The following is a 15048-nucleotide window of genomic DNA, read 5'->3' as shown; positions in this document are numbered from 1 at the left end:
CCGCCCCGTGAGGTGTATTTGTCTCCTTCATTATTCACTTTCAGGAGGATTTTTAAAAAGTCCCTGTTTACCCAGGCATTTGATGGCTGAAATATACTTTTCTTGGCAACTCTCAGTTCACTGGTTTTTAGAATTTCCTCTTTCAACATGCATTTTAAGTTGAGACCTATCCCAGTCTGCATCTGTCAGAATTGTTTAATATGTTTTTTTAATAATGTTTTTAACCCTTTTTTAAAGTTGTTTTTTTAAAAATGTTTTTAATGCTGTTTTGTTTTAATGTATTTTAAGATCTGTTTTTATGATGTTTTAAAGTGTTTTAGTGCTTTGTTTGCCGCTCTGAGCTCCCGCTGGGAGGAAGGGCGGGATACAAATTAAATAAATAAATGAAAAATTAATTAATTAATTTCATTTAAATATACATATTGATGTGTTTGCTGCCTTGGGCTCCTTCAGGAGGAATGCTGGGATATATACTGAATAGCAACAACAACAATTCCCTCTCGGTTGCTACCTCCTAAAAATGCTTTTCTTTTAAAAAAAATGATGTCAGGATTCTAATATGTAGTTAGCCTCTGAATTTATTGGAGTACAGACAGCCAGTTCTTTCCTGTTGTAATTGAAAAGATTTCTACAAATTTCTTCCCATTTAAAAAGACATTGATCCTCAAAATCCTAAATATATCTAATAACTCCAGCATGCTATTATGCTGTTCTTGCACTTTACTAATTTTTGGTGTACTTATCTCTTTAAATGTTTATCTCTGACTTTCAGAGTTCTGAAAATTTATACATGTGTAATCTACATGTCTGCATTCTGGTTTTTACATGAATTCAGTACATTAAGACACAGGGACATATCTAATATGCATTGCATACATATGAGTATTTGAATAGGCATCATTGGATTTATAGCCCGAATCTAAATCCCACTTTCCTAAATAGTGAGCAGAGGACAGCGCTATGTGGTTTTGGTTTCCTTTGGAGGAGAGAGCACTGGAAACTGAGGGCAATTTTGTACTATGCGTTAAGATATTACAATTTGCAAAGATATAGGTAGAGCATAAGTGAGGAAAGCAACACATCCTCTTACCAGACAACAGATCTGTTAGCTCACATAATATTCTGAGAGAGAGCTTGCACCCCAACATGCGTTCTCTGCTCTCTCCAAAGCTTCTGTTGTTCCTTCACACATTCTTCATACACTACTAAAAGAAGGTTGCCTATTATATGGAGGTTAATGGCACTGTGTTCAATGGTAGTTACAAGAGGAAAACAGATAACAATGGTTTCTTTTGCTGGACCAACTTTTCTTTGGAGCTGGATTTTAAATTAGCCAGATCTCCTTATCAGGCACAGCCGAAAGCTGAAGAGAAAAATTGCTTACTAAAGAGTTGTGTGTCACCTAAAAGCTTACTACTACTATGCCAACAGAAACAGGTCTATGACAAGTCGTACGCTGCAGTCTTGACACATTATTGTTTACTGATAGTTTAATCATTTAGCCAATCGATCAGTTAGATCAATCAGTTCAAACCCTTTGGACTGGCTGGTTGATTAAAATGTGTCTCCAATTAAACAATCAGTGAATTTTAATAAACCCTATTTTTCGTACAAGTATTTATAAAAATCACAGATGACAGGCAGCGAACCTTCCCTCTTCGAGGAAAATCCTCTCCTACGTTGGCGTCTGTTTTGATATGTGCGTGTTATCACACGAACAGAGTAAGACAAAAGAAATAAATGGGCGTTTTCTTCAGAACTATTATTTTTAGTCATAAGCAAATCTGTGTGGAATCAATGCATTAAATTGTTTTAAGATGTCTGCAATCCGAAAACAGTCCAGCACCATCAGTGAGCAGACTAGGTACTTTATAGATTAACACAGCATAGGCAGAAAAAAACGGTCCCTGCGATGTTCTGAGGACCTCACAAATAGTGCAGACTGATCCTAACCGCGTTTACTCAAAAGGAAGTCTGAGATTTACGTGGGATTCGTAACCTACTGAGGTAGGTTTGACGTATAAGTAGCCATTCTTAATGTGGGAGGGGGAAGAGCCGGGAAGGAATTATAGCCGTTTTTCTCGGGTTCTGGAGAGATCTTCAGCGAGCTGGCTAAGCAAGGCAGCGAAGAATAAATAAATACTCTTCTCCCCCAGTAAAACGATAGGGGAGAAAGCCCGTCGACCTTTCTTGTCAGTGGGGTGGAGATGGCATGACTCAGACAGCGCTTGCCACCCGCTTCTGCTCCCCTACGCAAGCGGGTTCGGCGCTTGCGCATTGCGAGAGCCGAGGCGGCGCTGCTGGGCCTGTCTTCTGTGCCCGCCCGCTCGCTCGCTCGCCTACTTTGGGCTGTCGCACTCTAGGGCCCAGTTGGGAGTGGCGGAGTCAGCCTGGGAGCTTTCTCTTTCGGGCGGGGAGGGGAGCCAGGGGCGGACACTGTCGCACAGGAACTGCAGTGAGTCCTTTACTTGTTGTTCCCCGAGGGGGCACGCTGTGTGTGTGGTGAGTGATGGAAAGATAGAGGAAGGAAAGCGGGCCGGCGGGGGAATGTGGACTTAGGGTGGAGTCGGGGCCTGACAGGAGAAAGCAGCGGGCTAGTGGAGTCCGGCTGTGACAGAAGGACGGAGCTGGGGTTCGAGGTGGTCGGGTTCGCCTAGGCTAGGGCTTCCCTCCATCCTCCTTGTGCTCAGAGTCGCAGCACAGGGCAAGAAGAGCTCGCTGCTCGCTAAATTCCATGTAGCGGGCGGAGGGGAAGCGTTGCAAGAATCCTTTAGGTCTGGTGGGCATGGTAGGGTTCAAGCCGAGGCTGTTGACAGCTCCTAGGAGCCCCTATTCTTTTTTTGAGGAGGACGGGTGTTGGAGAGAAAGTGGGGCGCCCTTCGTCAAGGGTTGTTGAATCCTTTGGGGAAGAGAAGCCGCTTAAATAGAAAGTCCCAGTCACAGGCCTGCAGACAACAAATGTTGTGATGAGGAAATGGCAGGACGGTGGTATGTGTATGAGAGATAAAATATTCATGTAGATTAGCCAGAGCCTAAATATTGGTAGCTGGATATATTTAAAGTGGATGCTTGATTTAGTTTAATATTTTTAAATTCTTAAGCTTATTAATAAGTGTCTAGTGCTTGTTGAGTTATCTCACAGTCGTTGCGCTCTTTGGCCAGGACAGGTGAGGGCTGGAACAGGTTTACTTCTTAGTTAGCGATAGGGTAGAGTGCTGCCAATATGTTTTTTCTTACACGTCCACAAGTAAAAGTTATTCTGTGGTTTATATATGCACCACTTTTGGCCCCAAGGCATGAACCTGCGTGTTAACGCAAAGGAAATATACAATAAATCAAAATAATATAAAATTGCAAATTGATTGTACCCATCATGAATAACACTAGATGTGTGCTGGGAATGCTGCTTAATCCAGTGGCAAAACTGCTGTAGACTTGCTTTCTTTTAAAAATTAAAACTGAAAATTGTGGGAAGGAGCTGATGTGGGCAGCTCCACTTCTGTTTGGGGCCCTATTCAGTCAAGGCCTAATGGACTGACCTTCTAGAAGTCATGCATGCCAACTTCTTACTCAAAAGTAGACCCAGTTGGGCTTAAGGAGGGTTACTTCCAAACAACTGTGTGAATGACTCCATGCTGCTCCTCCATTTGGATGTTTATTAATTGTGCACTCCACCAGCCTCATAAAAAATGTGTGTGTGGAGGTGGGCCTTTCCTGCTCTGTTTCAAAAGGTGCTCACTCTTTAATACTGCCTCTCCCGGTACATGGCTTTCAGCCAAGGCTATCTTATATAAACCATATAGTTGAACTGGTTATTCAGTAGGTCTCATCATATTCACTGTGGATTACTTCCAAGTAAGTGAGCATAAGAATATAGCCTCAATGCTTCCTAATCCAATGCCTCTCTTAGCATAACAGTTCGCATTAATCCAAAACCCAGAGATAGTGGATCAAAGCATTTCTCCTTTCACTCCTCTTCTGCCCCGTGAGAGGTGTTTAAGGTATATTAACTTCGGGTGCATGTTTTGCAGTTTACCTTGTAGGAGTCAGATTGGTTTCATAACTGCAGCTGCCAGTTACTCCAAACTAATCCTTCAAAAGTGTGTATGTTTGTATTGAGCTCTGTAGTGTTCTCATAAGGGAGATCCAGTGTTCTAGGGGGAATACTAGCTGTCCTTGTAGTTAACATCAGTTTAATTCCAAAAAGGTGTGATTGCTGTAACTAATGTAGAAGTGGCATGGTTCTTGCTTATAGGTCTTACAGCAAGGGGGGGGCTGTGGTCCTCTAGATGTTGTTGGACTATATTTCCCCAGCATGGCCAATGGGCGAGGATGATGGGAGGTGTAGTCCAGGAATATCTGGACAGCAAAAGGATCCCCATCCCTGGCATACAACATAAATTGTGTGCTTATGTATGCCTTTAACCATACCAAATTATTTTCATGTTAGAAATAATGTGAATTTTTAAACAAGTGTATGGTGGTGCACTGACTACACAGAGTTCATATACACGTTAGTTCTCAGATCTATGCACATGGCAGCTGTGTGCATGTATTCCAAAATGAATTCTTTTTGTGTGTAAACACAATGATTATGTGATGTGGCTGTTTATTTACACATATAAGAAAAAGGTAGAGTGACACATTTGCGTAGTAATGAGAATCTGGTAAGAAAGGGTTTATAGTTAAGCTTGCAGAACATGTGAAGCTATAGTGGTTTGGAAATGTTTAACTGAAGTTGTGGGCTTAATGGAGATGGGCATAAAGGAGGTACGTTCTGGAAGAATACTTGTAAATTACAAGTCATGGTCCCCTTTTAAAAAAGCTATTGTGGACTCTCTACTACTTTTGTCCAGAGTTGACAGACATTGATTTGCTCTTATGTGTATGGTTACTCTTGAGATCAGTTTTACTCATAATGATAATTATAATTTTTTTTTGTATTAAAGAAAGTGTGTGGGTGTGTGCAGTAAATAGTAAATAACGTTTAATACCTGTTTGAAAATCGTGGAATAGACGCATCTTTGGGTCTTAGTTTTTAGAGATTCAGAAGTTGTTAGTGTTCGTCCTGAGTAAAGCACATTACTGTGCTACGTATAAGTGATGTAGCAACAATGATTCATGCTGTATGTGCTTCTGGAAAGCTCTAGGTTTGTACAGTAGATCTTTTCAGAGTTCTTGGGTGTGTGACTAAAAGAATGCCATTATTCACCTGAATAGAAATAGAGCTGTTGTCAGACTCCCCCCCCCGCGTTTAACTTAGGAACTAAATATTAAAAGTTTTAACAAAGCCAGATAAATGTTTTAAATGGCAGGACAGCAGTACAAAGACAACATGGACAAGTGAGAGAGGAAACTGGGTCAATATTATCATATTGTTGATATAAAGCTGATAAAGACCATTGTTCTCATATCTGTCTGTGGTTAAAAATCCTGATATAGTTAAGTTTCATCATTATTGTTTTATGCCACATCCTTATTTACCAAAAATGGCAGGTTACAGCAATAGCATTTACTGTTATAAAAACAAATAAAACCATCATAATTATACGACATTTAACACTGTTCCAAATGAAACTGAACAGTATAAATTCAGCCCTACAAACAGAATACCTGAACTGTCAAAAGCCAATATAAAGGGGTGTGTCTTCAGCATACAGTGAAACCTGTACAATTCATTTAGTACTAAAAATACTTTAAAACATCTTAAAAACAGAAGACTTTAAAACATATCAGAGCAAACCATCTTTAAAAACATTAAAACAAAACATCTTAAAAACATCTTTTAATAACAAGTTTAAAAACATCTTAAAAAGCAATTCCATCACAGGCGCAGACTGGGATAAGGTCTCTATTTAAAAGGTTGTTGAAAGAGGAAGGTCTTCAGTAAGCGCCAAAAAGATAACAGAGATGGTGCCTGTCTAATATTTAAGGGGAGGGAGTTCCAAAGTGTCAGACCCACAGCACTGAAGGTCTGCTTCCTATGTAGTGTGGAATGAACCTCCTGATAAGATGGTATCTGCAGGAGGCCCTCACCTGCAGAGTGCAGTGATCAACTGGTATAGAAAGGGTAAGATGATATTTCAGGTATCTTGGTTCCAAGCTGCATTGGGCTTTGTTCACCAAAACCAGAATCTTGAACTTGGCCCAGTAGCTAATGGACAGCCAGCGCGATTTTTTGAACTGTGGTGTAACATGTTGCGAAACACTGCCCCAGTGATTATTCATGCCACTGCATTTTGCATTAGCTGCAGCTTCTGGACCAACTTCAAGGGCAGCCCCCATAGAGCACATTACAGTAGTCTACTCTGGAGGTTATCAGTGCATGGACAACAGTGGTCAGGCTATCCCAGTCCAGAAGCTAGTAAAAGGCACTCCTAGCCACTAAGGTCACCTGGGCCTCTAGTGACAAAGATGCATCCAGGAACATCCACAGACTATGACCCTGCTCTTTCAGAGGGAGTACGACCCCATCCAAAGCAGGCAGTTGACCCAGTTACCTGAACTCAGGAACCACCAACCCACAGTGCCTCTGTCTTGCTAGGATTCAGACTCAGTTTGTTGGCCCTCATCCAGACCACCACCAAGTCCAGGCACTGGTCCAGGGCTTTCACTGATTCTCCCAATTCAGATGTTACAAGAAATAGAGCTGGGTATCATCAGAGTACTGCTGACACCTCACTCCCAATCTCCTGATGATCGCTCCCAAGGGCTTCATATAGATGTTAAAGCATTGGAGATGAGATGGTACTCTGTGCTGGAATTGCTTTTTAAGATGTTTTTAAAGTTGTTTTTGAAAGATTTTTAAAGATGTACTTTTAAAACATGAAAACAAAACAACTGCCTGGGGGCCAAAAGACAATTACCCAATGCTGGTCTTGGAAAATGACCCTGGAGATAGGATTGGAACAACTACAAAACCCTGCCTCCATTGCCCATCTCACCAAGTCTGCTGAGAAGGGTACCACGGTCAATGTTATCAAAAGCCGCTGAGAGATCAAGTAAGAATAACAGGGTCGTATTCCCCCCTGTCCTTCATTGTGTGGAAACTTGGAAATATGTGTGAGCTGCTAAGAGCTATATAGAACGGGTCAGCTTTGCCTAATGATTATCTTCTCTGGATCTGTCTGAAGTAACCTTGTGTAGCATAGTGATATTGTGGAAAGGGAGAGGCTGTTCCTGTTCCATTGCAATGCAACTTAGATGAGCCCTTAGTAACTTTAATTAAGGTGTCTTGTTTTGAAGAGCAGCAATACATCTTTTGTAGCATGTTTCTAAGTAATTATTATTTTTATTATTCTTTACTAATTTTCTGTCCTGCTCTTCCTCCCGGAGAAGCTCAAGGTGACAAACAACCAAGCAGTAAAACAAATAAAACAAAAACAAGTTTTAAAACATTTAAAAACATGTACAAACAGTAAGAACATTATTTAAAAATAATTTTAAAAACAGTTACATACCCTCACTTACCACTGAGAAGGTCTGGAGATACCACCACCGACAGGGCCTCCTATGCTGATTGTAGGGGCCGAAATGGTTCATATTGGGGAAGGTGCCTTTTTAAAAATTGAATATATGCTGTGCTTTTTCAGCTAGGGTTTTTTAAAAATTCTGTTTTGGATGCTGTTCTAATAGAAAAGTTAATTTATAGATTGGGTTTGGAGAAATGTGGATTCCTCTAACTTTTACCTAATTATGTTCTGGTAACATAGGTTGAAACTGAACTTTCAATGATTGGCGTAGATTATGAGGGCTACACGACAAGTATGTTCCAGTTTGTGGCAGCAGCATCTTGAGTGTCTCATAAATGTGGTAGGATTTTGTTAACTATATTGTATTTTTTGGTCTAAACCTGCAATCCTGTGCATATTTAGCTAAATCTGGTTGAACTCAGCATACTTCAGAGTGGGCTGAAAATAATCTTTGGGGTTGGCTCAAATGTAAACATTTGGAAGAAAACCTGTAAAAAATTGTGTGGGTGGAGGAGGGGCAAAGAGAGAATTAATGTTTTCCAAGTCTCCAAAAATGTTTGGAAAATTCAGTCTCTGTATTGGCAGTACTTCCTGTTACAGGGCAATGGAATTAGCAGTACTGCTTAGAACAATGTCTCCAAACCTGGTTTTATTATGTGATTTGCTATGGCAGTTTCAATACCTTTCTGCTAATTCTCTCTCCCTTCCCCCCCACTTGATGCATTTGGTGGCTGCAGCTCAATGTTCTGTATATGGCAGTTAGTAAAGTATGTCCTGTGTATCAACCCTGTGGAAATATAATGTATGTGCAAGTGTAATGTAATTCAAGAAGTGGAACTTGTTGAAGTGTATTTGCTGACTTGCTTTAAGAAAATGGGCATACATACTGTCTAACTTAATCTGCTTGTGTTATTTTGATAGAAAGTAAGCGGGAATTCCTCTGTATGAGAAGCAATGATGAGAAATCTTTAGCGACACATACAACATAACCTTGTATATGTTGTATGTCAGCTTAAATGATACAGAGGAGGGAAATAAGATTTTCAGAACTTGGATGAGTACTTTTTTCAAGTAACTTGAAAATCTTTGAAATATCCTTTAGACACTGTGTCTGCCTTTTAACCTGTGAAAGCTCTCTAATATGCTATGTGAGCATGTTTTATGTCATTAGAGTCTATTTGGGTTTAGTAGAATTTCCGATTGTGCAATTAGAAGTCATAGAATCTGACTCTACAAAGCATTTTCAGAGTAGATTTAAACCAGCCTTTCTTAACTTGGTTCTTTCCAAACATTTTGGACTACAACTCCCCTCATCCCTAACCACTGACTATGCTGGCTTGGGCTGATGGAAGTTGGAGTGCAAAACATCTAGAGGACACCAGGTTGGGAAAATCTGATTTATGGCAATTTAGTCCTATTGTTCAGTATTTAAACAATAGTGTTTCATTTGTGTCTTCCATTCTTTAAAACGTAATTAGAATTCAATACTAGTTTATAAAACAATTGCTCCTAGTTTGAAAGAAATTCAATTGAAAGAAAGGGGGGCCTTCAGAGAAGGAAGATTCCTGCCTGATATCTCCAACAGAAAATATTTTAATCGCATTTATATAGAAGGATGGCCTATTAATGAAATTTGCCTTCAAATAAGAGCTGCTTCACATTGAACTAGCCTGTCATAAGGAAGTCACTTTGTGTAGGGAATTTCATGAATTCATTATATGATGAGTGTGTATGGATATATTTTACTACGTGTGGCAGCTTCCTGCCATGTATACATGCAATAGAATAGGGATATATTTGTGTGTGTTCATTGCCTATGATAAGGTCCATGTGGGATTTATGCCTTTTCCTATGTGGAAGCAACATTCTACAATCAAACCATGTTGAGTTCTGGTTAATGCTTTGAGCCAGTCAGTTGCCAGCCAAGCTGATTTGATCAAAACACTGGAAATGGGGAGAGACCTATGTAAGAATATGTGCTGGCTGGATAGAACATCAGTTATTGTAGTTTTGCCAACCAAAGGCATATTTACAAATTATATAAGATGGCTCTAATGTGATTCTGTTTTAGAACAGCTGTATGATAAGGTAGTATGTATTTGTCTTGCACAGAATTCCACCCTCTACCCCCCAGATTTGGAATTCTAAAGCTTTCTAACATACCATCATGATTGGTTTCATAAATAGTTCAGATAATATCCATTTGCATAGTACTTGCTTCTAGGAGTAACATGCAACACATTTAGTTACCAAGAAACATTGGTAGTTCTAATATTAGGAGATCCAAAAAATACCAGTTCTAGCAAAAGAGTTAGTTATTTACAACAGTCACATTTAATTTTTCCTTCCATAGAGTTCTTATAACGAGACCTGAAATTCTTGCAGTGTTTCTATTTGGGCTAGTCACAATATTTGTGGGATGAAAGTTGTGCATCCCATTATAAATACCAAGTCATCTGTATTCTAGTACTGACTTCATCTTCCTTCCATAACAGTGATACTGAACACTGAAGCTGGCAGACCATTGAGAAGACTTGCAACATGTTATGTTGGGGAAATGCCTCTTTTGGACAGCTTGGATTGGGGGGCATTGATGAAGAAGTTGTTCTAGAACCCAGAAGATGCAACTTTTTCCTAAACAAAAAGATTCAAGATGTAGGCTGTGGACTAAGACACACTGTGTTTGTCTTGGATGATGGGACTGTGTACACATGTGGATGTAATGATTTAGGACAATTAGGCCATGAAAAATCCAGGAAAAGACCAGGTAAGTTAAAACTGTGCCTGATAGACAATTGTATTGCTTTAGGTTCTGCACATGGGTGCCAGGTATATGAATGCTTTAATAAATATGCAGTAGCAGTTGCTTAAATTACAAGATGTTTCTAGAATTAGTGGATCATCAAGAAGATAAACCTTTTCATAATCTGAGAGGTTATGTTCTAACTTAAGATGTTCATTACGTACTCTATGTTTTAAATTCTTACTCAAGCAATAGTAGCTTAATTTTAATGGTTCATTGACATCCATTTTTTGTTGATGCCAACCAATTGTATTGGAGTGAACATGAAAGAAATGTAGATAATACAAAGTTGGGTCTTCAGAAATTGTCTTATTCTTAGTGCTTTAGAACTATATGTATAACAGTCCAACCCTCCTGTGGCTCTGTCCCCCTCATGTGCTGCTGCTGATTGATAGCACTTTAGTCCTCAACTCTATGCATAACAGTAATTCACTTAAAGGTGCAACGAGATGTGATTCAGGAGATCTGTGGTTACTATCACCAATATTTGCTTTTTAATGAATAGCAGCTGCAGAGCTTCCTGAATCAGACTGGGTTGTGGCACTGAGGGGAGAGTTTAAGCCATGTCGTATTTATTCACTGTTAAGCCATGCCACTTTTCTGATTAAAATTATTTTTCTCACCAAAGGTGCTGTTTCACCCTAAGATGAAAATATATAGGTATCATAAGTTTGGTTCTTACTGAGGAAGAAAAGCAACAACCCTGTTAGGCACAGATAGATGGTGATGTGGTTTTCTGGATTGTGGCTTGCATTTTTGAACTTAGATAAAAGGAGATCTGATATGTTTTTTAAGAGCCCTTTTTTGCTAGTTCATTTACAGAGAAATGGAAATCATTGGGTAAGAGCTGTATAACATTATGATTTTCCCTTTAATGATTTCAGAGCAGGTGGGTGCCCTGGATGCTCAAAATATTGTAGCTGTTTCATGTGGAGAAGCCCACACGTTAGCATTAAATGACAATGGTCAAGTCTATGCTTGGGGTTTTGCTGTAGATGGACAACTTGGCTTGCCTGGAACCGAAGAATATATCAGAGTGCCCAGGTAAAACTAAATAATACCATGAGCTTTTAAAAACGTTCCCCTCTTATAAAAATGATTTCTTTTGTTTTTGTGTTAAGATTTTATTGCTCTATGTTTGGAATTTTTCCAAGTTTAATTTTGTACAAAATAATCAACACCTATGCATTTTTGAAAGCTGTTGTAATGTAGTGGCTAAGGGTTGAGCCGAGGAGTCCCTCATTCAAGTCTCACTCTAACCATGCATTCACTTGGGTGGCTTTAGATGAGCCCCTATATCTCGGTTTCAGCCCCTAATCTGTAATATGGGGTAATACCTGTAGGGATATTGTTAAGAGTATTAGTTAATGTATGTTAAGTGCCTTGGGCACTTTAACAGTTTTATGTAAGTGCTAAGTATTACTACAGTCATATTTTTGTAAGAACTTGCTTTTCTCCTGATAACTGGCTACATTTTTAAAAAATACTTTGTGAGGCAGCCTCTTGAATTCATGTCAACTTTAACTGTTTCAAGAGAGAAAGGGGCTATGTTTGCAATTTAATCTATTCTGTAGCTGTGAAGAAATACAGCACCTTTTAGTCGTGTCAGCAACATGCAGTTTTTGTTGAATTAAATTCAACATTTTAATTATAACACTATAGTCCTTGAAGCATTGATTTAGAACATAGGGTTGGATCCAGACATAGTCATGCTCAGTCGTAATTGCCTTAAATCCTGTTGATTTCATTGTGTCTATTCTAAGCATGGGTTGGAGTGCAGTCTTAACCCTCTGATCAATGCTGCTGGAGAAGTTAGGATTATCTTGCTGCTTCTGCAGTGACCCCCAGTATGCCTGCTGAAAGTGTGAATGGTCAGGAAACTACCACTGATAATATTCCCGCCACCAGAGGACTCTGAAAGTTTTGAGGGGAGAGTGGGAGGCAGAGCCTGGCGTGACTATGGAACTGGTCAGTTTCCCACAGCTGTCACAGCAAAAAAGGAACTCTCTCCACTCGTCAGTACACACATTCCTTCTAGCTAGCTTCATGTGCTTAGTATGGGTTGTCAATGTCTAAACCATAATTTAGTGCAATGTTTGATGCAGACAATGGCAAACCATGCTTTCCTGCTATATAAACAAGCCATGGTGAGCCTTGGACTGGTGAGTTCAACTCTTGTCCTTTTTCTTGTGCCAAGAGAAATTGGAAACTTTCATGTCCAATTTAAATAAATCACAGTTCCATATTTTATTTATTATTTTATTTATACCCCGCCCTTCCTTGCAGCAGGAGCCCAGGGTGGCAAACAGAAACACTAAAAACACTTTAAAACATCATAAAAAGACCTTAAAATACATTAAAACAAAACAACATTAAAAACATTAAAAAAAAACTTTTAAAACATCTTTTTTAAAAAAGGGTTAAAGATATTAAAAGACATTAAAAGCAATTCTAACACAGATGCAGACTGGGATAGGTCTCAACTTAAAAGGCTTGTTGGAAGAGGAAAGTCTTCAAAAGGCGCTGAAAAGATAGCAGAGATGGCGCCTGCCTAATATTTAAGGGGAGGGAATTCCGCAGGGTAGGTGCCGCCACACTAAAGGTCCGTTTCCTATATTGTACAGAACGAACGGCGTCCTTATGATGTCTGAATGTGCTGAATTATGGTTGGTTGGTTGTAAAAACAAACTAGGATCAAACTATGGCTTCAGATTCTGGATTGTTCACTAGCTGGAATGTAAACAAACCACAGTTCTCCATATTTGGAGATTATAGGGAATTCTTGTTAGTTTAAAATGGGAAGTAGGAGCTTCTGAACTCCCCTTCCTGGCACAAGAAAATGAAAGAGAGGGGAGCACATGAGTTCAAAGCTCATCACAGCTCGTTTACATAGCAGAAAAATATGATTCTCCATTGACTCTATTTGAATATCATAGTAAGCCATGGTTTAGTGTAATGGGAACAAGTCACAGCAAGCCTTTGGCATGTGCATGCCCTCTCCGTCTTCCACATAGCTGAGAACACGTGTTTGGAAGCTTTTCCTTAACCACAGCTTGCTATGTTGTCAGAATCAACAAACTGGTTAACATTAACTATGGCTAGTTTAAATAAGCCAACAATAAACAAATTGTGGTTTATGAATCTGGCTTGTTTAAACTAACTATTGTTAATGTTCTGTGTTTAGATCACATGATAAGCTGTGGTTAACTAAAAGTGCCCCCTCTAGGATGCACACCTGAATGTGGTGAGGGGGTTTGAGAGTGTTGAAGCTGAGAGCAATGCCATCAGGAGTCTAGACCAAGAGGCTAGACTTCTAGCAGGGGCACCCAAGGCGGAATGGTCAAAGCTGAGACACCAGACTAAGATGCATCCAGATTCAGAGGAAGGCAATGGTAAACCACCTCTGAATAACAATTACCACAAAACCCCTATGAACAGAGTATCCAAAATGCAACGTGAGATAGTGCTGGAAGATGAGACCTCCAGGTCAGAAGGCACTCACCGAGCTACTGGGGAAGAGCAAAGGACAAGTACTAGTAGCGCTGTGGCTAATGACGCAGCTGGGTCAAAGCCGAAAGGAAGACTAGAAGCTGATGCTCACAGATGTGAAAGGAGAGTCCGGAGTTGTATGACATACACAATAGGAACATTGAATGTGAGAAGCACGAACCAGGGAAAGTTAGAAATTGTCAAGCAAGAAATGGAATGTATCAACATTAGAATACTTCACATGAGTGAATTAAAATGGACAGAAATGGGACATTTTCCATAGGAGGTATGTCATCAAGTGGGTATTAGCTCCACCTATCGTCCGAAGGCAAGAATGTTTCTGAAGTCAAGACTAGGGGCGTCAGGCCCCTCCCACTCTCCAGTTCATTCTTGCCTTCGTACCGAACAAGTTTGAGATTATTGCTTAGCTTATAGATAAGTCTTTCGTGTTTTTGTGACAGGGTGGGAGATTTCTGTATACTTCTGTACGTTTTGTCCTTCCCTGTCTTGTCTTCGTTTTTTATTTGTTTGTTCCCACTTTGTTTAAACTTCGATTGTTTCCCCTGGGGATTTTCTTGCAGGGTTTTTATTTTCCCCTTGATTCTTCCCCAGTGAGTGCCTAACGGCGCTTCAGAGAGACTGCGGCTGCGGTCCTCTCTTCTTATAGGCGGTGGACACTGACTTTTACAGGAGCTTGCGGCTGCAGCTCCTTGCCTTTCTGAATGGCCATTTCGGGAGACCGCGGCTGCGGTTTTCCCCTCCTCAGCAGACGGCCGCTAACTTAATCCGGCAGCCTGCCGTTACAGCTCTCGCGCCGCCGTCCTCCTCCTCTTTAACCCTCACTACCTTTTGCGCCAGTTTCAAAGCCTGCGCCTGCAGTTTTCCCTATTCAGTGTCCACTCTAGTTGAACTTCCTGCCTCCCCCCAGCTCGGTCTACGGCATTTTAAAGCTCGCCGCGACCGCCTTCGGAGCCTGCAGCTGCGGCTCCGTCTTTCTCCTTGCCAGCTGAGACTGTCCCGTGGCAATAGAGAGCTACCGTGCTCTCTAGCTGCGATCGTGCTTATAAGCCCCGCGCCACTAGATCGGCTCCTTGAAGGCGTTTTTTGAGCTCGTCGGTGCTTCCCTAACCGCCATTGCTCCTTCTCCAGTTCTAGCCTTTTTTGATTGGCCTATTTTCCCGCTTCTTTTCGCGGGCGCCATTTTGATTGCCCGTTTTCTCCCGCTCTTTCTGCTAGCCCACTAGTATTGCAAGGGGGGGTCTCCCTTTCACGGGCTGTGGATAG

At 40.6% G+C, this 15048-nt stretch overlaps 1 protein-coding gene across 6 annotated transcripts in view; it reads left to right on the top strand.

Annotated features, from left to right (window-relative positions):
- Positions 1–2057: 2057 nt before the first annotated feature.
- HERC4 (HECT and RLD domain containing E3 ubiquitin protein ligase 4) overlaps positions 2058–15048 on the top strand; it is a 91939-nt gene continuing 78948 nt past the window's right edge. Inside the window, exons 1-4 of one of the 6 annotated variants that reach the window (XR_009763939.1) lie at positions 2058–2502; positions 7713–7812; positions 9968–10239; positions 11160–11319. Coding sequence is in view for 5 of the 6 variants with exons in the window: in XM_061635159.1 (XP_061491143.1) it covers positions 10014–10239; positions 11160–11319 (386 nt within the window). In the remaining variant the exon portion in view is untranslated. Of the gene's footprint in view, positions 2503–2577; positions 2789–2824; positions 2989–6918; positions 7002–7712; positions 7813–9967; positions 10240–11159; positions 11320–15048 lie in introns of those variants that run through there. The other 5 variants (XM_061635159.1, XM_061635158.1, XM_061635161.1 and 2 more) reach the window with 5 other exon arrangements.

Source organism: Rhineura floridana, chromosome 7 (genome assembly GCF_030035675.1).
Source record: "Rhineura floridana isolate rRhiFlo1 chromosome 7, rRhiFlo1.hap2, whole genome shotgun sequence".
NCBI classification, from domain to species: domain Eukaryota; kingdom Metazoa; phylum Chordata; class Lepidosauria; order Squamata; family Rhineuridae; genus Rhineura; species Rhineura floridana.
Note: the sequence above shows the minus strand (reverse complement) of the source record. Positions and strands in the feature narration are given on the sequence as shown.